The 22,791-nt window shown below is 56.2% G+C and overlaps 9 protein-coding genes across 9 annotated transcripts; all 9 read left to right on the forward strand.

Moving 5' to 3' along the window:
• The first annotated feature begins 1,164 nt into the window (after positions 1-1,164).
• On the forward strand, positions 1,165-4,043 carry LOC108097207 (neurofilament heavy polypeptide). The gene is given in 4 exon segments (XM_017199353.2): positions 1,165-1,297; positions 1,509-1,609; positions 1,649-2,915; positions 2,918-4,043. Coding segments are annotated over 4 exon segments (2,514 nt in total). The 3' UTR covers positions 3,931-4,043.
• A 2,266-nt stretch (positions 4,044-6,309) lies between these two features.
• On the forward strand, positions 6,310-7,293 carry LOC108097211. Its single transcript, XM_017199359.2, has one exon. The coding sequence runs from the start codon at positions 6,333-6,335 to the stop codon at positions 7,185-7,187; it is 855 nt and encodes a 284-aa protein (XP_017054848.2). The 5' UTR covers positions 6,310-6,332; the 3' UTR covers positions 7,188-7,293.
• Positions 7,294-8,239: 946 nt separating this feature from the next.
• Positions 8,240-9,109, forward strand: LOC108097210. Its single transcript, XM_017199358.1, has one exon. It carries the CDS (start codon positions 8,240-8,242, stop codon positions 9,107-9,109), a length of 870 nt encoding a protein of 289 aa, XP_017054847.1.
• Positions 9,110-10,865: 1,756 nt separating this feature from the next.
• Positions 10,866-11,837, forward strand: LOC122319746 (trichohyalin). The gene is made up of 2 exons (XM_043207410.1): positions 10,866-10,935; positions 11,032-11,837. Exons 1-2 carry the CDS (start codon positions 10,866-10,868, stop codon positions 11,835-11,837), a joined length of 876 nt encoding a protein of 291 aa, XP_043063345.1.
• Positions 11,838-13,024: 1,187 nt separating this feature from the next.
• On the forward strand, positions 13,025-13,829 carry LOC108096994 (matrix metalloproteinase-2). Its single transcript, XM_017198981.1, has 2 exons — positions 13,025-13,079; positions 13,165-13,829. Exons 1-2 carry the CDS (start codon positions 13,025-13,027, stop codon positions 13,827-13,829), a joined length of 720 nt encoding a protein of 239 aa, XP_017054470.1.
• Positions 13,830-14,758: 929 nt separating this feature from the next.
• Positions 14,759-15,785, forward strand: LOC108097212 (trichohyalin). Its single transcript, XM_017199360.1, has 2 exons — positions 14,759-14,819; positions 15,019-15,785. Exons 1-2 carry the CDS (start codon positions 14,759-14,761, stop codon positions 15,783-15,785), a joined length of 828 nt encoding a protein of 275 aa, XP_017054849.1.
• Positions 15,786-16,972: 1,187 nt separating this feature from the next.
• Positions 16,973-17,963, forward strand: LOC108097209 (nuclear transcription factor Y subunit beta). The gene is given in 2 exon segments (XM_017199357.1): positions 16,973-17,020; positions 17,022-17,963. Coding segments are annotated over 2 exon segments (990 nt in total).
• Positions 17,964-19,027: 1,064 nt separating this feature from the next.
• On the forward strand, positions 19,028-19,936 carry LOC108097217. The gene has a single exon (XM_017199364.1). The coding sequence runs from the start codon at positions 19,265-19,267 to the stop codon at positions 19,826-19,828; it is 564 nt and encodes a 187-aa protein (XP_017054853.1). The 5' UTR covers positions 19,028-19,264; the 3' UTR covers positions 19,829-19,936.
• Positions 19,937-20,044: 108 nt separating this feature from the next.
• On the forward strand, positions 20,045-21,099 carry LOC108097215 (estradiol 17-beta-dehydrogenase 8). The gene is made up of 2 exons (XM_017199362.1): positions 20,045-20,174; positions 20,266-21,099. Exons 1-2 carry the CDS (start codon positions 20,132-20,134, stop codon positions 20,970-20,972), a joined length of 750 nt encoding a protein of 249 aa, XP_017054851.1. The 5' UTR covers positions 20,045-20,131; the 3' UTR covers positions 20,973-21,099.
• The last annotated feature ends 1,692 nt before the right edge of the window (positions 21,100-22,791 follow it).

Here is a 22,791-nt window from a genome sequence, read left to right on the forward strand (position 1 = left end):
ATGGAAATGCATAAAAAAATCATAAATACTCATTAGCAAAGAGTTTTTGCTCGTTTTTCTGCGTATAGTATGTGGGAAGCACGGCGAAGAAAGTTGCCCCACGTCGGGGTCATCTCTTCGCCACTCATCGCCGGCGGGGTCAGCATATTGGAAAGTTACTGCAGTAGGGAAAGTTCTATTTTTGGACCCTGGCTATACGAATTCCCGAAATTAGCACAATGATCCGCATTCGGTGAAAAGAAATCGCTCGCAGGAAATGACTAGTAAGTTAATAGCCAATAAACTCGGTCACCCAATGTTCTGCAGGCTTGGAGCTCTAAATTTCGTTTTGGGTAGCTGTTTTTTATGCTAACTATAAAAATCTTTAATCTTTACTTTTATATATATATTTTTTAACTTTTTAATAGACCTCTTCAGTTAGGAGTCTCATTCCGCTATTGGAACTGCTCTCGGCCCAAGACATATTATGTAACAACAAACTTACAGGCTAAGAAGTTAAGTAGTATCAGATTTCAACTATTTTCAGAATAGCTAGGCTAGGAGTGTTCACCATTAATACTGTCATTTCAAAAACATTTAAACATATATAAATATAAAAATAAATACACAAATATATATAAATATAAAAAAAAATATATAAATAAATTGTTAAATATGTTCGAGAGCCCAGATACAAGGAAGCGGGATTTTTGTAACATGGCTTTTTGAAGAGTGTTAGGTGGTTCTGAAGAGTGTTGGCTTGGAATTCCGGGCTAGGCGTGGTCAGCAAACCCGAATGAACCCTGCTCGTATATGTTCCCCGACCGGCGGGGCCGTTTGGCGACGCGACCTGCGACCCTCGGCGATCTCGTTTGGCCAGCGGTCAAGAACCGCAAATTGATTTACAGCCGCCGGTCGCCGGGGAGAGAGCTTGGCTCGGAGCTTTGGGGGCGACGGCTCTCTCCGAGGGCCGCTCTTCGGCAGCGCGCGCTTCTGGCCAGAACCGTAAGCGTTTGTAGACGGCACATAAAAAGCTCGGGTCGCGGCGCTCCCCCAACAGTTCGGCTAAAGAAACCTCTGTCTGTGGACCCCAGAAAACGAGAGCTTGCGAAAGACCAGACCGCTAAAAGTTGAGAACCCAGTGCGTGTGTGACTCCGATCCCCGATTCCCGATACCCGAGAACCATGGCCAAGTTCGTGGTGGTGGGCCTGTGCCTACTGATGGTGGCCACCTTCGGCCAGGCGGTCCTCGCCGTCACCGAGGCTCCGCAGGTGGAGCAGTCGACGGAGTCGCCCATCGCCGACATGGCGCTGATTGGTAGGACCTCGGATCGCCCAGCCCCTCCCTTTCCCCTTCCCAAAATCAAAAACCTCCCCTCAATCCCCTCCCCCACCCCCATCATTAATCAGATGCTTTTTTTTTCATGTGTTGTGATTTCTTTGTGATTTTTTTTTCTGGTTCTGATTCTGATTCTGATACTGATTCTGTTTCCGTTTTTGTTTCTGTTTGTGATTTGTGCGTGGAGCAGAGGAGGCGCCGATGGCCCCCAAAACACCCACGGAGAAGCCGCCCGTCGTCCAGGACTCCTCGGCGGCGGAGGCCCAGGAAAAGGCTGCCCCGGCTGCTTCCGTTGTCCCAGTTGTCCCAGTGGCCCCGGCTGCCTCGCAGCAGCCGCACACCGTGGCCGACTTCATCATCCACCCCCTGATCGCCTTCAAGCCGCGCCAGGCCTCCCTCGAGGAGATCCAGGGCAAGCAGGCGCCGGCCGCCCCCGGGTCGAGTGCGCCCGCCTCCCCGGGCACCTGGCTCTTCGGCATGAACCCCGCCCAGCAGCTGGGCTCCTCCTTCTCGACGCTGGCGGGCTCCGTCTCCGGGTGGTTCAACGACCGCCTGGCGGCGGCGGGCCAGCAGCTGCCCGGCCTGGTGGAGACCCCCGTGCGGGAGTCCTCCTCCAGCACCAGCAGCACCACCTCGACCACCACCCAGCGGCCCGACATCGTGGTGCGGCTGCAGCAGCGTCCGCAGCGGAACGGCAACCGCAATGGCAACGGCAACGCCAATCGTAATGGCAACGGAAATGGAAACGGAAACGGATTCGCCAATGGCAATGGCAACAGGAACGGAAACGGAAACGGCGGTAACCTGAACAACAATAGGCGACGCCAGCGACCGAACCGCTTCAACAACCGACTGGACTCGTTCGAGGACGACTACTACGAGGACGACTACTTCCAGGGAAACCGCTTCGACGAGGAGTTCGACGACGACGAGGACGAGCAGAGCCTGGAGCAGTTCGAGGACGAGGACTCGCTGGAGCTGCGGCCCCAGCAGAAGCCCAAGAGGAAGCAGACCCAGGCGCAGGCGCAGAGCCAGCGCAGGAAGTTCCCCCAGGAGGAGGAGCAGGTGGTCAGCCAGAAGCGGCGCCAGTCCGCCACCCACAGCAAGAAGCCGCTGGCCCAGAAGCGGCCGGCGCATCCCGCGCCCGAGGACTCCCAGGACGAGGAGGAGCAGGAGGACGATCAGGAGAACGACGACGACGAGGAGGAGGAGCCCCAGGAGGACGACAGCCAGGAGCAGGACTTCCAGCCCGAGCCCCTCTTCGCCTCCACTTCTACGCGGCGCAGCCAGAACCAGCCCAACTTCATCCAGCGCGGCCAGCAGAGCATCATCAGCCAGATCCGCCAGTTCACCCGCGGCCAGACGCCCGGCGAGCTGGCCACCACCCTCCGCAGGACCCCCTCCTCCGCCTCCGCCTCATCCGGATCGGAGCCGGGATCGAAGAGCCGCAGGCCGCAGGCCACCACGCTGCTGGTGAACCGCAACGGACAGACCGTCTACCTGGCGCCCGAGCTGCTCGGCCTGCAGAACCCCTACCCCTACGCCTACGCCCCCAGCGGCGCGAAGAAGCAGCGGGTGCCGGTGGGCGGGGCCTTCCCCAGCCGCCCCTAACGGTGCCGGTGCGGCGGCAGGGGCGCCCCACGCAGTACATCACCATCCCGTGGAGCCAGCTGGGCCTCTCGCCGCCCGAGCAGCAGTCGGTGGTCTCGTTGGCCGAGGGCCTCCAGGCGCAGCCGCTCATCCTGAACATCCCCCAGAGCGCCATCAGCCCGGTGCGCACCTCGGGCGGCCAGAAGAAGAAGCGGCCCCAGCTGACCGCCGCGGCGGTGCCGCTCCTGGCCGACGCCTCCCTGATGGACATCTTCCAGCCGCCCCAGATCCCGCCCTCGCGCACCGGAAGCCCCTCCTCCGGCTCGAGCAAGCCCATCTCCGCCCAGCCCGTCCTGATCGCCGCCAAGCCGGTGAAGGCCGGCGCAGTGGGCGCCGCGGGCCTCCTACCCACGCGCATCCGCCCGGGCACGATCGTGGAGAAGGCGCCGGCCATGGAGGCCATGGACAAGCCCCTGGAGGCCGCCGAGGCCAAGCCAATCCAGGAGGCGGAGGCGAGCCCTGTGGAGCCGGCTGCACCCCAAGCGACGGCTGCCAACGGAGGAGCGGAGCAGCAGGAGTTCATCCTGGTGGGCGACGACGACGAGCCGGGAGTGTCCCGCCACGTGCAGCCGGCCTTCGGGGACGCCCGCTTCGTGTCCTACGGCGACTTCCACCCCTACTTCGACCTGCTGACCCAGAACAGGCGGTTCGCGCTGAGGAAGAGCGGCAGGTCCCTGGAAAATGCCGAGGAGCAGGCGGCTCCCAAGGCTCTGACCACCTTTGGCAAGGCCCCGCAGGAGGAGGCTGAGAAAGAGGCGCAGCCAGAGAAGGAGGAAGTCAAGGTGGAGGAGCCCAAGAAGGAGGAACCCAAGAAGGAAGAAATCAAGGAGGAGGAACCCAAGAATGAGGAAATCAAGGAGGAGGAACCCAAGAAGGAGGAACCCAAGAAGGAGGAACCTAAGAAGGAGGAACCCAAGAAGGAGGAAATCAAGGAGGAGGAACCCAAGAAGGAGGAGCAATGAATCTACCAGCATAATTCTGTAAATCAAAAGCCCTAAAAAACGAACCCACACGAACTGTGAACGAAATAATGAAGAAACAAAAACACAAGCAAAACAACCCAAACGATTTTCAATCCCCGTGAAAACCACAAAGAAATAAATTTTTTTTACTTTTTTTTTGCGTGTGTTAATGCCTGACCAAAAAGTCGAAGAGCCGACCAGAGAGAGAATTATTAGCATATCCACAAGCCGAGTTGCTTTTGGCCAGTTGAAAGTTCACGTGCGAGAGCATTGACCCCCGAAAAATAGAAAAACCTGATCTCGTCTCGGACCAAGAAGAGATGGTATATAAATGAGGACCGCGCGCTTTGACCAATTAAAGAATTCATCTTTCTTTTGATTACGCTTCTTTTTCGTGCCTTTCCATAATTAATATTCGCCAACGACAAAAAAACTGCGCGGCCGGGGTCAAGCCTAATGTATTCCGCTTGGAGAATCGTCGGACGCCTTATCGATATGCAAATCAGTTGACCGATTAACGGCACTTGGCGTACGTACCGTTGCCTGATCACAACGAACGATCGAAAGCAACCCTGCAAAGGGGCTTTACGCGTTGCAGCTTTTTGGGGTACCGTAGAAAAGTTAAAACCCAAGCATTTGCTGTAGAAAGCAACCAATTCCTCAGATCCTTGAGCTTAATGAGCTTTGAATCAATTTCAAAAAAATCGTTGTTAAAAAACTAGGTAGAAATCGATAGCATAGCTACCCAAAAGCTCAAAGCTCTTTACAAGGATCATATAACTCTCTTCACATCAGCTGGATAAGGTAAAAACATAATAAAGCGTTGCAGGCAGACAATACAAAACTGAAAAGTAGCGAACAAGTCTTTGAAAGCTCCCTTTATACGTACAGATTTCATTTATACTATTTCCATTGCGTTAGAATTATCTCTAACAATCCAGACCGACCGAAATGCTAGTATTTTGTTGTTTCCATTGTCTTTATGACAAATATCAATCAAAATGATTGGTTATTAAACCGACTCAAAATTCAGACCAGAGATGAACCCATCCAATTGACAACTTGCAATTAGGAGAGATTCGGTTCCCAGAACTTCACAATGCCTTGGCAACTCTTGTGGGTCTCTCGCCGGCACGTTCGAATCTTGGTTGGGCAAATAACACACAAGTATTCTTTTTCAGCTTGATGACCCCGGGCAAGTAGGGAAGCCAAGCGGAGCTGGAACCAACCATCCAAGCTGCCACCACTCTGGCCTCCATTTTGCCCAGGGCCCGAAGGCGAAAATCTGCATAATCATCTGAGAAGAGCGGACACTTTTTGGCCGGCCTGCGAGCTCTTCGGCCGGTCAGTTGACGACATTATTCCATCCAGCGTGCCTCAAAGACCGTTAATTGTTCGCCACAACAAAAGAGCGGGGTTAACGCTCAGGCAAGTGGCGAAAACAAGCTGGCCCAGAGCTGGGTGCCAAATTAGGAAAGCGCGAAGAAAGATCTTCGAATTCCTATTCTCCGATTCTGCGATTCTGCGATTCGGCATGCGTGGATGGTGTGGTCGCATAAATTCATATGTGCCCCCAGGCAAAGGTCAGCACCTGCCGATCCGATCGATTCGGCCACACACACACAACCAAGACCCGCAACCCGGCAAGAACGGGCAACGAACTTTCAACTCGATCCGGCCCAGCCCATATGTCGGACTAAGCCAATTTATTAGCCATCTGCCAAACGGAGTTGGCCAAACCGAACTGGACAGCAGCTTTCTTTGTGCCGTTGCGCCTTCGCCTTTTCGAATGCCATTTCTGCGGCCTGACCCCATCGGACTTCTCCGTCGGCACATTCTTATGGAAATTAGGTTGGCGTTTCTTTTTGGTATTTAGATTTAAGTTTCGCACTTTCCGCGACCTGTTGCCAAGCGGACCTAACTGCGAATTCCCGAGAGCCTTCAATCAATAAAATACGTTCAATTTCGAATTTGACCCAAGTACGTTTGCATTTCATTTCGGAGAAAGGGGATTGGGAATTAACGGGGTTGTGAATCAGATTCTATGAATTTCCCCAACCTACATATGGCAACTATCTATAATCATTGAGTATAGAAATGAGTTCTTGAAAAATTCTAGAGGCCGCAAGAAGCCAGCTACCGTTCCAGATACTTAATTTATTTCTGAATATTTATATTCGCGAAACAAGTTATCAGCAAAATGCCTAAATTCCTGAGATGGCCAAAACTTCTTCTGGTTTCAAAAACAGAAGTGATTTTTGTTATCTTTGATCTTCGTGGAGTTCTGGCGGGGAGCTAACGAACTTCTGTTGGAAGAAAGTCGAGAATACACGCACTTGTAAAAGGTGTAACTAGTGCCCTTTGCAAACAGCCCCGACTGCTCCACGTGTCACTTGCCAATCATGGAACTTGAAAACCCAGAGCACAAGCCCGAGCCCGAACCGAAGTCCCAGATCAACCAGATCAACCAGATGAGCGAAATCAGCAAGATGAGCCGCAGGAACAACGACTCCGCCACCGCCACCGCTTCCGAGGACAAGGTGGTGATCTACGAGTTCGCCTGGCCCCTCCTGGCGGCCCTCTTCGAGCTGAGCCTGTACAGGATCCTCCTGGAGCTGCTGGCCCACGTCCTGCTGGCCGTGGTGACCGTGCTGGTGGTCAGCAAGTCCCTCGGCGTCGCCGGGGAGCGCAGCGGGAGGCACGCCGCGTACTCCGTCGTGGGCCTGCTCCTGTGCGCCGGCGAGGCCCTCCTGCTGAGCCACTCCTGGTGGCTGGACGAGCTCTCCTCCGGACGCGTCCTCCTGCTGCACATGCTCCTGGGCACGATGGGGCTCTGGCTGGGCGTGGTGGGCGTGTTCCTCAAGGGCGCGGACAAGTGGCGTGCCCGGGAGCCCCACTTCCGCAGCAAGCACGGCGTGCTCGGCCTCCTGGGCGCCCTGTTCCTGTGTGGCTCGCTGGTCAGCGGCCTGCTCCTGGTACTGTCGAGCCACCTGGTCCTGCACCTCGCCCACCGCCTGGCGGGACTCAGCGGCTTCGTGGCCCTCTGCTGCAGCCAGTGGTTCGCTCTCAACTCGGGCTTCGCCCGCCGGGAGTGGGGCGGCCGGCAGGTGCGGTGGCTCAAGATCGCCACCCTGGCCACCACCGTGTCGGTGAGTGGCTACGAGTTCCTCTGCCTCTCCAGGGACGTCGTCCGCCTGCTGCCCGCCAGCTGGTTCCAGGCGATCGGGCTGAGCGGTTGGCTTGACCCCCGTAACTAAACTGAAGGCTCATAGCCAACACAGAAGGCATAGCTAAACAACTTGATTAGGGAAACAATTGTAACACCTCTTTCAATGCAAGTACATATTTCATTTCATTGCGGTTAATACCAGCGAGGCTCAACAAGGAATATTCTCTTTGTGTTTGTTCCTTGAAAGAAAAGAGCCAAGCCGAACAAGGTGCGTAAGTCGAAGCCCTTGTGAGGCATTGGCCTTCTTTCTTGGCCGCAAGAGCCACTCCAGCGGCCTATTAATTGCCGACGAGAGGAATTATGGACAGCGCCATAACTCGGCCCATCAATCAGCGGTCCCATCCCAATCAGCGCACCCCTCCCCTCCGAGTGCCACTGGGCCATGGCCATAACCATAACCATGGCCGTGGCTAAGCAGCATGGCCGAGCTATATGACCGGTGGCCGGGGATCGGATGCTCGGCACTTCGCATGCGTCGCTGACTCCGAGAGCAGGTCCACCTCGCCATGGGTTCTCGGGCTCTTGAGTTCGCGAGTTCTTGAGCTGTCGGGTTCTCAGGTTCTCAGGTTGCCGGATGGCGGACGGACTCCGTGCGTGTCTCTGATTGTTTTGTCATTAGCATGACCGCCGCTTTCGGGCCGCTGGTGATCTTCGACTTTTGGATCGGCGGCCGTTGATTTATTCAGCGCTCTTTCTTCTTTTGTCCCGCCGGCGGGTCACTGACTTGCGCGGTTCTATTTCTATTTCTATTTCGGATTCTGATTATGATTCTGAATCCGATGCCGATGCTGATTTCTGTTTTTCTGCTTTTCCACAAATTTCGCCACTTGAAATTATGCCGCCATCGACCGCAATTATGCCGAGTTCTTCTGAGTGGTGGGCTCTCTCTTCTGGCATCCGCCGTTCTTGGTTCTAATTTCTAAGCCCGCTTCTGGCCAGAGCTTTTCGCATAAAAACCTAATGCCGCCGCCGCAGACCGTACAGTTCTGATCGGACTTTGCTTGCAATTAGGATCCGAGCGGCACTACTTCCCATTTCTCTGTGCACTTGAAGCGGAAAGCGAGAGGCGAAAACAAGAAGATGTCCAAGCTGGGAGCAATCTTGCTGGCGGGCCTGTGCCTGCTTGCGGCCGCCGTCTTGGCCGAGCCACGCCTCCAGGGCGTCGGCAGAGGCCAGCGGCAGGGGGCGCAGGTGCAGCACCCCTACCTCTTCCTGACCATCCCCAAGGGGCGGGCCAACGCCGGCGCCGTCGTCCAGGGCTTCGAGATCGTCGAGGAGGACGATCCCGACCAGGACGACCAGCTGGACGACGACGAGGACGACGTGGAGTTCAACAACCAGTTCAACTTCGCCCGCAGCGGCCTGGTCCGCCGAACGAGCCACAACAACGACGCCGACGACGACCAGGACGACGACCTCGACCAGGAGCTGGACCTGCAGCATGACCAGGAGCAGGAGCACGAGCAGGAGCAGGAGCAGGTTCAGGTTCGGGGTGCGGGCCAGGCGCAGGCTCCCAAGAAACAGATGGTGGTGCAGCGCGACCAGGCCGGGGCCATCATGGTGCCCGACGGCATCATCGAGATCGAGGGCCAGAGCGTCCTGGACGAGAAGACCGGCAAGGCGGCCCTCCTGGTGCCGCGCGCCGCCCTGGACGCGATCCCCGACGGCGCCGTGGTGGCCCTCATGGAGCGCTCCGCCGCCGCGGACGAGGTCGAGGAGGAGCGCGCCAACCGCGTGGTGGTGCGCCGGCGCAAGAACAACGGCCGCCGCAACATCCGCCGGCGGGGAATCAGCAGCGGCAACGCCAGCCGCCGCCGACGCCGCCCCGCCCAGCGCCGCCGTCAAGTGGGCGGCAACCGGCGACGCAACGTCCGCGTCGTCCGCCCCCAGAGCGGCAACCGGAGGCGTGGCAACCAGAGGCGCCGCGGCCAGGTCGTCCTCCAGGGCTGAGGCGCGAGTCGGGGCCCCCGCCCTTCTATATAGTATTATAGTTAAGCTCCCCTGATCAGGACACGACTTTGAGACACTTGATACCGATGCGACAAATAAAATGTGATATGAAAATTACTCATCTGCGATTCATTTTCCTTCATTGGGAAGCCCGCAAAGGGGTCTTCTACGCGGGACTGGGCAATGGGTTAAATTTCTGGGTTCAGAACAAGCCCAGGAATATTTTCTATTTCTACTTAACAAAGTTCACTGAGATCGGATCAGAAACCAAGTAAATATCCTTCAAACAGGGGTCTTTTTACTGTATAAGAATATTATTGTGGCAACCTGTCACTACCAGCGTTGCTGAGAGCGGATAGCATTCTAGCTGTCATTGAGTCAGTCTGGATATTTCCTATTGTAGAGTGCGGGTCGCACCGAGTAACTAATAAATATTGTTTGTAAATATCTGCGTAATTGCGTGCAGTTGGTTTGTATTTATTGGGCTGTTTACAGGTCATTACAATTATATAATACATATGAATATATTCTATATTTATATGAATACATTATATAAATGAATATGTCATTTATGAATGTTTTAACTTTGGAAGGTATGAGGGAAGGTTGCTATTCAAACAATCTTAGCTAACTCGCCTAATATTTACCATTTTCTGTGTTCAAACTGTTTTATGCAAAAGGTGCAGTCCCAAACACAATTTTGGGAACTAGAACCAGAAACACTGGTTTGTATCTATTTGATCTTTGAGCATCTATGCTTTCCCGATACGAAAATCCTACTTCTTTGCCTTTTAAAGCGCGTCGCACGAACGTTTTTGGAGTTCTGACGGATAGCCATACATTGATATCCTCAATGAATAAAGCTATAAAAACAAGAAGCACTCTTCAACTTGGCCATTTGGAATACCTTCAACTTCTTTACAACCAAAGGGCAACGCAGGAACGTTTTGGCCTTTGACAAAACCTGCATAACACCACCTTGTGAAGGTTTAGTTTTCCACGGAACGGGTAGTTTTAATGCGTATTCATAAAACCTTCTACTATATCAACTGTTTTTTGTTCAATAAAAAGCAATCATGAAGCAGAGTTGTCCGCTTATGGATACAAAGCATTAGGATATTGACAGAAGTAGACATTAATGGACCTAGCTTTTAAATAAAATGCACTTTTTCAATTCAGTTCTGAAACAGTTAAAGTTCCGGGAGCCACAGACATTCAAGTGGGTTCTCGGGTGGATAAGATTTGGTCTACGGGTTAGTGTAACTCGTGGTAATTACTTCGCTCAATGTTGGGGAAACAGCGACTGAGCCGAAGAAAACCGTGACTTGACAGCCAAGAACTTCTGTTTCGACCAGATTAGGGGGTCAATCTCGACTTGACGTCAATCAATCATCGGCCGCTCGACGCCAGAGAAAAGAACTTTTTGGCGAAAGAGATGGCCAATTAGCATAAAATTCGTACGCCTCTGACCCGCGACCCGGTTCACTTTGACCCCGGGCGAACTTTGGCTAATAGAGCTGGCCGAAAGGGGGGACTTGGCTGGTAACGGGGGGGGCCAGGAGGGCGGGTGACAGCAATCGATCAGCCGGACGAGCTCCACAGGGCTATAAAATCCCGGGTCGGGCCATCAGTAGTCAGTCAGTTGTGAGTGCAAGCTCAGAGCCAACAAGTGAGCGAGGAACCGATCCCAGACCACTAGCAACCCCAGACCACCAGTAACCAGCAAAGCAACCAGCTCCCAGGAATCATCCGCAGAATGCACCGCCTGCTTCAGCTGACTCTGGCCGTGGCCCTCTGCGCCCTCCTGGCCCCCTCTTCTTCCCTGGGTGAGTTCAGCTCAGCACCACTGGCGGCCACCTCTTCCGCTCGGAGCACCCGTCTAACCGTCTAACCCCCCACCCACTCGCTCCCCCCATCCACAGCCGAGCGCCGCCATGTGTACCGCCTGGGCGGCCAGCGGTCCGCGGACGCGGCGGAGCCCCGCTTCACCTCCTCGATCGCCAACAAGCTGTCCTCGCTGAAGGGCACATCCACGACCACCACCGCCTCCACCACCGACTGCTGCTCACCGACCACCGCAACCACCACCACGACCTACTCCCCCACCGGGCCCACCACCTCCACGGGTACCTCGACCACCACCACCACGCCCACCACCTCAGACAGTTCCACCTCCACGGGGCGAGCCTTCGTCCCCGGCCAGGACGACCTCGAGCAGGACGAGGAGGAGGCGCCGCGCTCCTTCGAGGAGGACGACGACGAGGCCGCCAGCCTGGAGGACGACGACGACAGCGACGACGACGACGAGGAGAGCTTCTACGTGGCCGCCCCCGCCGGCGGCAGCAACGCGGTCCAGCAGTCCGCCGACTCCGCCAGCGTGGTCCGCCCCACGGAGCTGCAGTGGCGCCAGTTCCAGGCCGAGCGGCGCAACCGCCGCCGCGTGCAGCGGCTGCAGCGGGAGCACAACCAGCGCATCCGCGCCCTGCTGCGCCGTCAGCGGGCCGCCGAGAAGCGCAGCCAGCAGCGCCTGCGCCGCCAGCGCCAGCAGAGCCGCCGCCGCGGCACGCAGCGCCAGCGCCGCAACCGCAACCGCTCGAAGGCCCAGCGCCGCCGCCAGCGCCGCAACCAGCAGAACCGCCGCCGCAGGCAGCAGCAGCAGCGCCAGCGCAGGCAGCGCCAGCAGCAGCGCCGCCGCCTGATGCGCCTCCTGCGCCGCCGCCGCAACTGAGGAGCCTGATTCCAATCCCGATCGCGATTCCGATTTCGATTTCGAATAGATCCCAGCCGAGCCGAGACCCGAAATAAACTGAACTTGAATGCAAGAAACGTTTTTTTTTTAATTACTGCCTGCCTATAGGGAGATGGTGGGTAATCCTGGGATCGAAAACATATACATCGTGCGATCAGGAGAGAGAGCAGGAGCATCTCGCTGGCAGAGTTTGTGAGCCCTTAAGATGCACAGCGATCAAGCGAGGAAGGATTGGGCCAAGGTCTGCGAACCGCGACTTTGAGATCATTTTCGATACGAAGGAGTGGGGCTTCGCCATTGATCGGTAAGCGGTGGGAGTTCTCCGGACTTTATCAGGTCCGCAGCTATACTCCTCGCCCAAGATATCATGGTTTCCCATCTAGGGATAAGGAACACAGCACTGAAACCACTGAGCTGGGTTAAGTTATGCAGATCTGGGATGTAAGCGGGGCGGCACCTCTTCTGGCAAGATGTTTAAGAATGCTGGTGTACAAAATGAGTTTATATCGGAACTTTAACCTAGCAAATAATATAATGATGTCCTTTTATCCTATCGAGACTATACACCTGGAAATAACAAACTGGTGCAAGTACCCCGAAACAGGGTTCGGCCTGGGACTTTTCGTTACCGGAAAGTCTCGCCTTCTACATGTCGTCTTCGCAGAATCGCCGGTGGGGTCACTGCTTCAGTGGTTCATTGACACCGCGCCTCCACTTTCGCCCTTTGGCAGAAGAAGCTGCGACTCAAAATCGGAATCGGAATCAGAAACAGAATCAGAAACTATGAATATGCAAATGCCGCCGATTTGCGAGTTCTATGCAAATGATCGCCGATCGATCGAATGGCGGGGTTACGGGTCAGGTTGCCCATTCGATTATTTATGGCATTATGCAAAGCGCTTACATCGCGGCTCTCCGGCCTCTGGCCCTTTCTCCGTAGGCCTACAGCCCCAGCCAGCCAGCCTACACCTCTCTCCCACAGCTTACAGCTTACATCTCGATCTGCTCCCCGCGACCCGCCCTTCGCTGTAACCCCCTTCGACGAGGCATGTAAGGGCCTTGGTTACATATAAATATGCCGGCCCTCGACCTCAGAAGTCAGTCAAAGCAGCCCAGCCATCCAAGAGATACTCGGAGCCAGCCCAGCCAAAGGACACCAACTCGAGATGCATCTGATGAAGGGACTCCTGATCTTCGCCTGCCTGGCGGCCTTCGCCAGCGGTAGGTGTTCCCACTAAGCCAGTCACCCACTCACCCACTCACCCACTCAACCACTCATTCACTCAACCACTCATTCACTCCGCAGCCAAGGCGCAGAACTTCCAGGTCTTCGGCCGCCAAAGGGACGAGCCCGCCGCCCAAGGACGCCTCAGCGCCAGCCAGCTGACCGACATCCTCAACAGCCTGAAGGGCAGCAGCAGCTCCACCACGGCCGCCCCCACCACCACCACTGTGCCCAGCACTACCACGGTGACGACCTCGCCCACCGGGCCCACCACCTCGACGGGTACCTCCACCAGCACGACCACGCCCACCACCGCCTCACCAACCGGCACCACCTCCACCGGTCGCCAATTGCAGCCACTCGACGACGACGAGGAGGACGAGGAGGAGCCGCAGCAGGTGCAGCAGCACCGCTTCCAGCTGGAGGACGACGAGGAGGAGGAGGAGCAGCAGCTGGGCCACGCCGCGCGCTCGCAGGCCAGCCGCCGCCGCCAGGTGAACGCCCGCCGGCAGCGCCAGCGGCTGCAGCAGAAGTTCCGCCGCCGCCAGCAGCAGCAGCGCCGTCGCCGCCAGCAGCAGCAGCGCCGTCGCCGCCAGCAGCAGAAGCGTCGCCAGCAGCAGCGCCGCCGCCGCCAGCAGCAGCAGAAGCGCCGCCAGCGCCGCAACCGCCGCTCCAACATGCGCCTGGTGAGCCGCTTCCGGCAGAGCACCCCCAACCGGAACCGCGTCATCCGCATCGCCGCCTGAAGCGGGACCTCCAGCCGCTGCGGCACCTGGAGCACCCCAGCACCACCAACCAGTAGTGACCCCGAATAAAGAGCAATGACACAGTAGCCTCAGCGCCTTTCAGTCCGGCGGAGTGGGGAGTGGGGATTCCCCGGGGGAACGATCTCTGGGCCTTCGGGGAGCAGCCAGGAAACTCTGGGTTCACTGGGAGGAGTGCATATACCTTTCGATCCACCAAACTTGGCAGAGCTGAGGAACTCTGTTCTGCTTGGTTGCTTTAGATGCACATGTAGATAGGGCTCGTTACTTTGTGGGGAAGTGTTTGCAGATCGAGTTGGGGATCCAGGGGAAAACCTCTCTAAAGCTCTCGTGAAAATGAAAGTAGGAAAGCCTGACCCACATAAGTGGTTCTTCGTGGTAGAGAAGGCAGATTGGGTGGACAGGAAGTCACACTTTTCGTTCGAAAACATCGAACTGTCCAGACTGTCACAATTGGACAGTTGTATGGATGTGTAGAGTGAGTTACACGGACAGCCCGTTCCAACAGGCGAGTGACTAAGTAGCAAGCCTTGTTTGAACCGCTTTGGAGCCGGGGCTTATCAATCAGCCGCTAACTGTTTCGAATCCCAACGCGAACTTCAACCGAAAAGTGTCGCATGGGTCAAACTAGTTCAACGATCGCCGCTCGGCGGTCAGCGAAATTTATGCAAAACTTTGGCGAATGTGCAAATTTGCGAAAAAGAAATGATAATGAGAATTATGGGCGCTGATTCTGGGCCGAGTTGTTGCTAGATCGGCCACTGGAGCGCCGGCTATATAACCCCGGTTTGCCGCTGGCATAGTCACAGTCCACCGGCGACCTTCCCCCAGGCACACCCCAGTCCATTCCAGAGCACCCAGCTCCAGATTCGAGATCCCAGCCCAAAAGGAAGCCCCCCGCAACCCCCACGATGAAGTTCTTCTACGGCGCTCTGCTGGTGCTGGGCACAGCCATCATTGCCCAGGCGGCCGGTGAGTTCTGATTTGTGATTTGTGAGGAGCAGCTAACGCGATTGCTTCTCGAGTTGGAACGGTAGATCCACTTTGTAACGAAGATGTGCCGTTCCAACCACGCCCGTCCTGGGAAGTAGAAGCGCCCTCGCTGTCCCCACCCCCATCCCTGCCCCACTCAACTCACTCAACCCACTTAACTCATCCTTCCCACCCACAGTGGCCCGCTCTAGCGAATCCAACGAAGCCCCACAGGAGTCCGCCCAGCAGACCAAGTACCGCCTGTTCAAGCAGCCCGTGCAGATCGAGGCGCGCAACCTGCAGCAGCTCCTGGCGCTGAAGCAGCCCTCCTCCTGCCCGCCGACCACCTCGGGCACCTCGAGCCCGATCACAACCACGTCGATAATCGAGCCGACGGCACCGACCACCACCGTGACCACCGTGACCACCACGCCCTCGGTCACCACCAGCTCAGACGCGGCTCGCGGCTTCGCGAACAACGAGGACGAGGAGGACGACGAGGAGTTCTACCAGGAGGAGGAGAAGTACCTCAAGGAGCAGGACGACGAGCAGGAGGACGAGCAGGCGGACGCGGACGGCGATGACGAGCCCTTCCAGCTGGTGGCTCCCAAGCGCTCCGGCTCCGGCTCCGACTCCCTGCGCCGCCGCGCCTCCGGCGGCAACCTCTCCAACAACGACCTGATCCGCGAGATCGAGCTGCGCCGCCAGAAGGACATCAACGAGCAGCTGCGCAAGGAGCTCTCCGCCGCCCGCCGCCGCCTCACCCAGAACCGCCGCCGGGCCACCAACAACCGCCGCCGCCTGCGCCGCCAGCAGCAGCAGCAGCGCCGCCGCCTCTCGCGCCGCAACCAGCAGCAGCGCCGCACCCAGCAGCAGCGCCACCAGAACGCCCGCCGCCGCCTGCAGCGCAACAACCGCCTCAACCGCCTGCGCCAGCGCCGCCGCGCCAACCGCCGACGCAACTGAGCACGACCCGCCGACCGCTGACCGTGACCCCTGACCTGTAGCCCACTGGTTTCAATAAAGCGAGAATCTCCCACTTATCCCCGACTGCTCCTCCTTGCTTTGCTCCTCCTTGCTTTGCTTCTCTCTTGGCGCCGAAAGCTACTTCCCTGGGAAGTAGTTCGGGACTACTGCTGCCACTTCGATCTCCCTTCTCCCCTTCCGAGCCAGCTGCCCAGCGAAGCCACCGGCACCTTGGCCGGTTCTGCCGATACCTGAGCCACATAGAACGATGCTAGAATGTGCTAAAACTCAGATAGTGGTATCGTTATTGAAGCACACCCACAGCTGTTGTCCCATCATAGAATTTCTGTGCTGGGCAGGATAGGTGCTCCACCTTGATCAGAGTCGGTCCAAAATATCTAGTAAGGAACTAGTAAGAGCAACCCCACTGACTTCCCCTCGGCTCGCGGCTCAAGAAGGTCGAGTCCATGCGAACTGGCCATTCGATACAACTTGTTTCAAGAGTGGAAACCACTGCAGAACGAGGAATGGGGGTGCCGTTGGGTGTGGAGTCGCCAACTCCTCAGCGAGACTTACTGCACGCTGAACTGGTGTTTATCATATCGAAAGACACACACATTTGAACGGCGTTGTGGGCCACTTTCGCAGGCTGGGGCCGTACGAGCGGCTTCGATTAGAAATCAATTTCAATGGTTTTCACTTTTTTCCACCCCGCTTTCGATGGCCCAAGGCGCTTCAGAAGTCAGAAGTCAGCGGGCAGCAGGCAGAAGGCAAAGCCGCACAGAAAGCGCGAGCCCAAAGGCGCTACGCTCGGCCGAAAGCCATGGGATGACCGGCAGAACCCGGCCGGCGAAGATGACGGCCAGAATACACATACATGTACAATATAGCTGGCAGCGATTCGCGACCCGCGAGCGCCGACCAATTGAATATCAATTGTGTACACAGATTTACCGTTCGCACTTGCGCCCATTGCCCATTTGCTCGTTTGCATTCCACAGCGGCCCGCCAGTCCCCAGCGGACTATAAAAACCCCCAGCCGGACCGGTGGAGTATCAGAGCCTGATTGTCCAGCCAGCGGCGAGCAGCGCACCCAGCCAAGTCAACCGGTCCACCGAAAAGTTCTCCGAGCACCGAGCACCGAGCAGTTCCCAGCCGAGTAGTTTCCAGCGACCAGCAGACCCACCATGAAGCTCTACGCCCTCGCCATCCCCACGATCCTTGCCTGCTGCCTCCCTGGCCGCTCAGGCGGCGCCCGAGAAGAAGGGCGGCCTCAAGGCCCGCCCACTCGTGGAGCAGCCGGATGCCAAGGCGGGAGTGGGAGTGGGCGTGGCCATGGCAGGCGGTTCGGGAGCCAGCGCCGCCGCAGGAGCAGCCAGCAAGGACCCCTCCAGCGGTCGGCTCTTCCTCAAGAAGTTCCTCACGTTCAAGAACCTGTTCAGCAGCAACAACCAGCCGGTGATCCCGATCATCATCACTGGAGCGGGAACCGGTACCACCACCGGCACCACCAGCCCGACTTCGCCCACGGTAACGGTGACCTCGACGGGCACAATACCCACGGCGACGGGCACGATCACCACCTCGCCAACGACGCCCACGACGTCGCCTACAACGACTGCCCGCCAGACGGTAGTGAAGGGCGCCCGCTACGGCAACGACGACCAGGAGCAGGAGCAGGACCTGGAGCAGGACCAGGAGCAGGCCGACGACCAGGAGCGGGAGCAGGAGGCCGAGAGGGAGCCGGAGCAGGCCCAGCTGGCCGCCCAGGCCTACCCCGCCGAGCTGATGGACGAGCAGGCGCTGCAGGCCGCGCTGGCCGCCGGCGCCCAGGAGTACGAGGTGGTCACCGAGCCGGAGCTGCAGGGCACCGGGGGCGCCGGCGAGAGCAAGGCCCAGCAGGGCGGCAGCCGCATCAGCCTGCGCCGCAAGGGCGCCCGCCGCGGCCAGGTGATCAGCGTGCGCATCCCGCCGCGCTACCGCCGCTACTTCAAGAACGGCCAGAAGGTCATGCTCAACACCGGCAGCCGGCCTTCCACGAAGCGGCGCGTGGTGCGCAAGCGCGTGCCCGCCAAGAAGATCAAGAAGAACCGCAACAACAACCGGCGGCGCAACGGCAACAAGAAGAACCGCCGCAACCGCAACAAGAACCGCCGCACCCGCATCGCCGCCGTCTGAGCAGCCGGAGGACGGAGGACGGAGAACCCGAACCCGAACCCGAGCCGAGGGCACTGCGAGCCCGCTCCAGCGCCCCGGCGAAAGCATTTTTTTTCTAATTTATTGTAGCCTAAATCGGGACCGCCACACTTCCTGCGGCAGGATCCACCCCAATAAAGCCTTTCAGAAGTACTTCAAATGACCTTTGACTCCCGAGCACTTTGAATAAGCTCTGCACACTTAGCAATATAACTTTAATCCGATTTTGAAGCGGCATACCTCCTAAAGTTTGCTGCTTAAGGGGCACAACTAGTGTGACGGCCTAAAAAAGGTGATTTTGGGAATTTTTATTTAAAAAAAAAAATCAATTATTTCAAAATTTTCAAAACATATTTATACATGTTTTAAGAATATACAGTGAAATTTTTAAAGAAAAAAATTAAATATTTTTTAAGTTAGAGTCGATCTCCAACGGCGCCAACAAAGAAGGGCCTTAACTGCTGCAGTGATTCCGGCCCTCTCCGTGGATGAAATCAAAAAATGAAAAATTCTCGTTAAACTACTATAAAAAATATACCCAAAATTGACAAAATAGCGGCGAAAAAAAAATCGAATTTTACCCAAAATTTTGGTCGTTTTTGGCCTGCCAAAATTCGATTTTATTCAGATCAAAAAATCGATAGTTTATTGTACGGAGAACTATATATAGAACATGTAAAAAAAATTGATAGTGATCGGATCATAAGTTTTTGAGTAATCAAAATTTAATTATGTTATTTTTAAAGGTGTAATCTACCGAAATATTAAAAAAAATATTGATTTTTTTAGGAACTTCACACTAGTTGTGCCCCTTAATTCTCTAACCAACTACATCATTAGTTGATTTTCTATTTTTTTTGTCAATTTGTTGTTGATTGTTGATTTTTATGATGGGTTTGCAAAAAAGTGCACAAGTGCAAGTGTCTGAACCCTTTCAAGCCCAACTATTACAATTCGAGGGAAGCAATGAATCAAAAAAATTAATCCGAAAGTCCTTTTCATGTAAAGGAAATAAAAATAGGAAACCCAAATGTGTCTACTGCAGATACTTCTCTGCTATTCCAGGTCTCACATGAAGTTTTGAAAATTGTGTTTAGGTTGGGTTTACTCATCTACCGCAGATCCGAAGATCGGCGATCGTTGATCCCCAGAACAATTGCCGCTCTGCGATGCGTGGCCAATCTCCTTCTAGGGCACAGTATTCCAGCCAAGAAGTGTCTAGAAGTGCGCACTTGACCCACATTTCTGGGCCGAGATCTCCGAGAGAGATCAGATCGTGACGGATGACGGATGATGGGGCACATTTCGGGTATTTAAGCGGCTGTCGGTTTAGCCCCAGGCGGAATTCAATCATGGACGCTCAATCACTGCGATTGCTGCTGCTGATCGCTTCGATCTTGGCCATCTCGCCTTCGGAGACCTCGGCCAGGGGCTGCGGGTCCGGGCTCCAGGTGCGGGCCCAAAGCGAGCCCCTGGATCTCAGTCGGCTGAGTGAGAAGCAGCTGCACCAGCTCGTCCAGCAGCTGGAGAAGCTTCAGACCCACAAATACGATGACGGCGATCTCGAGGACGAGGATGAGAAGAACCAGGATCGCGATGGGGGTCAGAACCAGGATCAGGATCAGGATCTGGACCTGGCGGAGCCCGAGGACGATCACCGGGGCAGCAGTCGTCCGTGGAACAGAGTTCAGCGGATTATCCGGCGGCAGTTGGTGAAGATTCCCAGCAGGTACCTGCGAAGGCTGCTCAGGCAGTTCGGCCTGGCCAGAAGCCTCGCCTCCAGCAGGGTCTCCAGTGCGGAGCTTGTGCCGCAGCTGGAGGAGTACTACCTGATACCCCTCGAGTGAAATAAAGAGCCCGTTGCGATAACCACAACCACGTCTCCCGCAAAATCGTTAAGACCTGCATACCACTAGGCACTCTTCTCTGGCAGATAAAGTGCTGCTAGAGAGCGCCTAAAGATATGCTGGAAATTCTTGAATTTCGAACATGCCCCAACAGAGCTTTCCACCACCTCGTATTCTGATTGCACGGCTAATCAGCTCCAAAACAGCTGTTGGCGATAAGTTTTGGTTTTTGTTATTCAGTCAACGGGTGGGATCTCCGTCATTAGCGGACCAGGTTATTAGCAGACTCAGACTTTGCCCAGAATGTCAGCGGGAGCACTTGCGGGAAAAGTGGCCCTGGTAACAGGTGAGTGGGTGTGGCCCTAACCAGCCAACCAGCCAACTAGCCAACCAACCAGCGAACAGTGTAACCAAGGGCCATGCGTGTTTGTTTTCAGGCGCCGGCTCCGGCATCGGCCGGGCCACCTGCCGCCTCCTGGCCAGAGATGGGGCCAAGGTGATCGCCGTAGACCGCGACTTGCGGGCCGCCGAGGAGACCGTGCGGGAGTGCGGCCCGGAGCGCTCCGCCGCCCTGGAGGTGGACGTCTCCTCGGCCCAGAGTGTGCGCTCCTCGGTGGGCGCGGCACTGGCGAAGTTCGGCCAGGCGCCGACCATCGTGGTGAACTCGGCGGGGATCACGCGCGACGGCTACCTGCTGAAGATGCCCGAGAGGGACTACGACGACGTCTACGGGGTGAACCTGAAGGGCACCTTCCTGGTGACGCAGGCCTTCGCCAAGGCCATGATCGAGCAGCAGCTGGAAGGCGGCAGCGTGGTCAACCTCTCGAGCATCGTGGCCCGGATGAACAACGTGGGCCAGGCCAACTACGCGGCCACCAAGGCCGGGGTGATCTCCTTCACGGAGGTGGCCTCCAAGGAGTTCGGCAAGTTCGGCATCCGGGTGAACTGCATCCTGCCGGGCTACATAGACACGCCGATGGTGGCCGTCGTCCCCGACTCCGTGAAGCAGCAGGTGATCCAGCGCTGTCCGCTGGGCAGGCTGGGCCAGCCGGAGGAGATCGCCGAGGTCGTCGCCTTCCTGGCCTCCCCGCAGTCCTCCTACGTCAACGGAGCCGCCATCGAGGTCACCGGGGGCCTCAAGTGAGTCGAAGGCCGCCCCGCCCTCTTGCGTAGCACCCAACCAGAAATATAGGGCACCAGAGCATTGCATTTAATGGCCCGTCTTCTGATTTCCCAAAGTTCCTAAATATATGAGACGCGGCTTGAGCAGATGTTTTGTTGATAGCTTCGATAGCTGGGTTCCACATGATTTGTGCAAACAAGCTCCCCAGACTTTGACCCATTCTGGGGTACTGGCAACCGCGCCATCTACTATATGTGCGATCTTCACGGGAAGAGCTTTCGGTCTATCGAGTCTATCGTTCATTTGGAATGGGCTACCGTCTCACAAAAGCAGACAAACTCACCACGAAGCACATGAATATGAGTATTTAAATGCACAGCCGAAGCTCAGATAATCGCAGGGTTTCGTTTCCCCAGGCAGCCAATAAATATGCCTTGAAATCTGAACCTGACCCAGTGAAACAGGCCCAAAAAGTAGGCAAGAACCGATTGATTTGTACACCGCCAGCTGACGGGATAGACTCCCCTTCGATCAAAGCTAGTGCTCCACTGGGACTTCGGGAGTGGGATCCCAATTGAAGTCTCCCGCTTGACCACAAAGGACCACCGAAGTGGGGAACGGAATGTGCGAGCCGGCTCGTTGTGGTTTATCAACGGGGCTTCGGGTGGGTCCCGGACCCACCGAAATGTACAATATTAATATATTTCACAATTCCCCAGCTGCTAATTAACTCGGCGCACACACACACACACACACACACACCGACGCACGGGGAGATATGTGCGCGTCAGGCGACACACACATGTGTGTCAGTGGTGGTGCGGGGGTGGTGCAGGGGGTGGTTGGGCCGGGTCTCCGCCTCTGCGGTCGTGCGTGCAATTTAAATAATGAAGACATTTTATTAATTCAAGAAATTCAGCTCTCCTACTCCGGCCACGCACACTCCGACAAAGGCGCCCACACAGCACTCACACAGAGCGGCAATTACAGTGGCCACCCGACATTAAGCAACCTCCGACCATCAACACCACCGCACCGCACCGCACAAGGGCACACAAAACTAGCCGGGCAACCTGGGGTTGGGGGTTGGGGAGTTGGGTCGCCGGGCGGCCGAACCACCCAACAGTCCACCCAACGAACCACCCAACGATCCACCAGCTGCTAGCTGGTGCGTTTCCCACTTCCCTTGGCTTTGCTGCATAGCGAAAAACAAAACATTTGCTAATCATATGAAGCGACCCTGAGCTGCCTCTCTTCCCTGCACTCGAAAAAACTAGATGTGCCTGTCATGGCTGAAAATCATGCCCACTGCCCTCAGTGCAACCCGAACCTACTACTTGCAAACTTCGGCAGTTATAGCAGTTATTCGAGGACGACGTACTTCGGCAGGAATGGGTGTCCCCCATTTCTCTGAGTGCATCCGTCCTGTCCACCTGTCCCTGTCGCTCTTCGGCCACTCTCTTTGTAGCAATTAACAACACAGTCCGACACAAGCGGCGACGACAAGCCAACACTTGAGCCATAAACCAGCCCAACACGACCCCGGAACGAACGACCCCAAGAACCCGACCCCGGATATTGCCCCAAAAGCTGTCCCCAAAAGCCCGACTTCGGGCGACCAGCGCTTTGCCACTTGCCATATCTCATGTTAATGAAATCGTAACTCTTCGAGCGCCTCGTGTCCGTTTTTTGTGCCATCTCCAGTCCAGCACCCCTTCTCCCCCTCTCCCCACCCACAAAAAAAGGCTCCCAAACAGGAGTCGAGGGAACCCAAGAGGATGTTGGGTGATTAACGCGGGGGAAAACTCCGCTCAGCCCTACGGAGAATGGGAGTTTCGTC

This window comes from Drosophila ficusphila, unplaced genomic scaffold (assembly GCF_018152265.1).
Source record: "Drosophila ficusphila isolate 14025-0441.05 unplaced genomic scaffold, ASM1815226v1 contig_198, whole genome shotgun sequence".
NCBI classification, from domain to species: Eukaryota; Metazoa; Arthropoda; class Insecta; order Diptera; family Drosophilidae; genus Drosophila; species Drosophila ficusphila.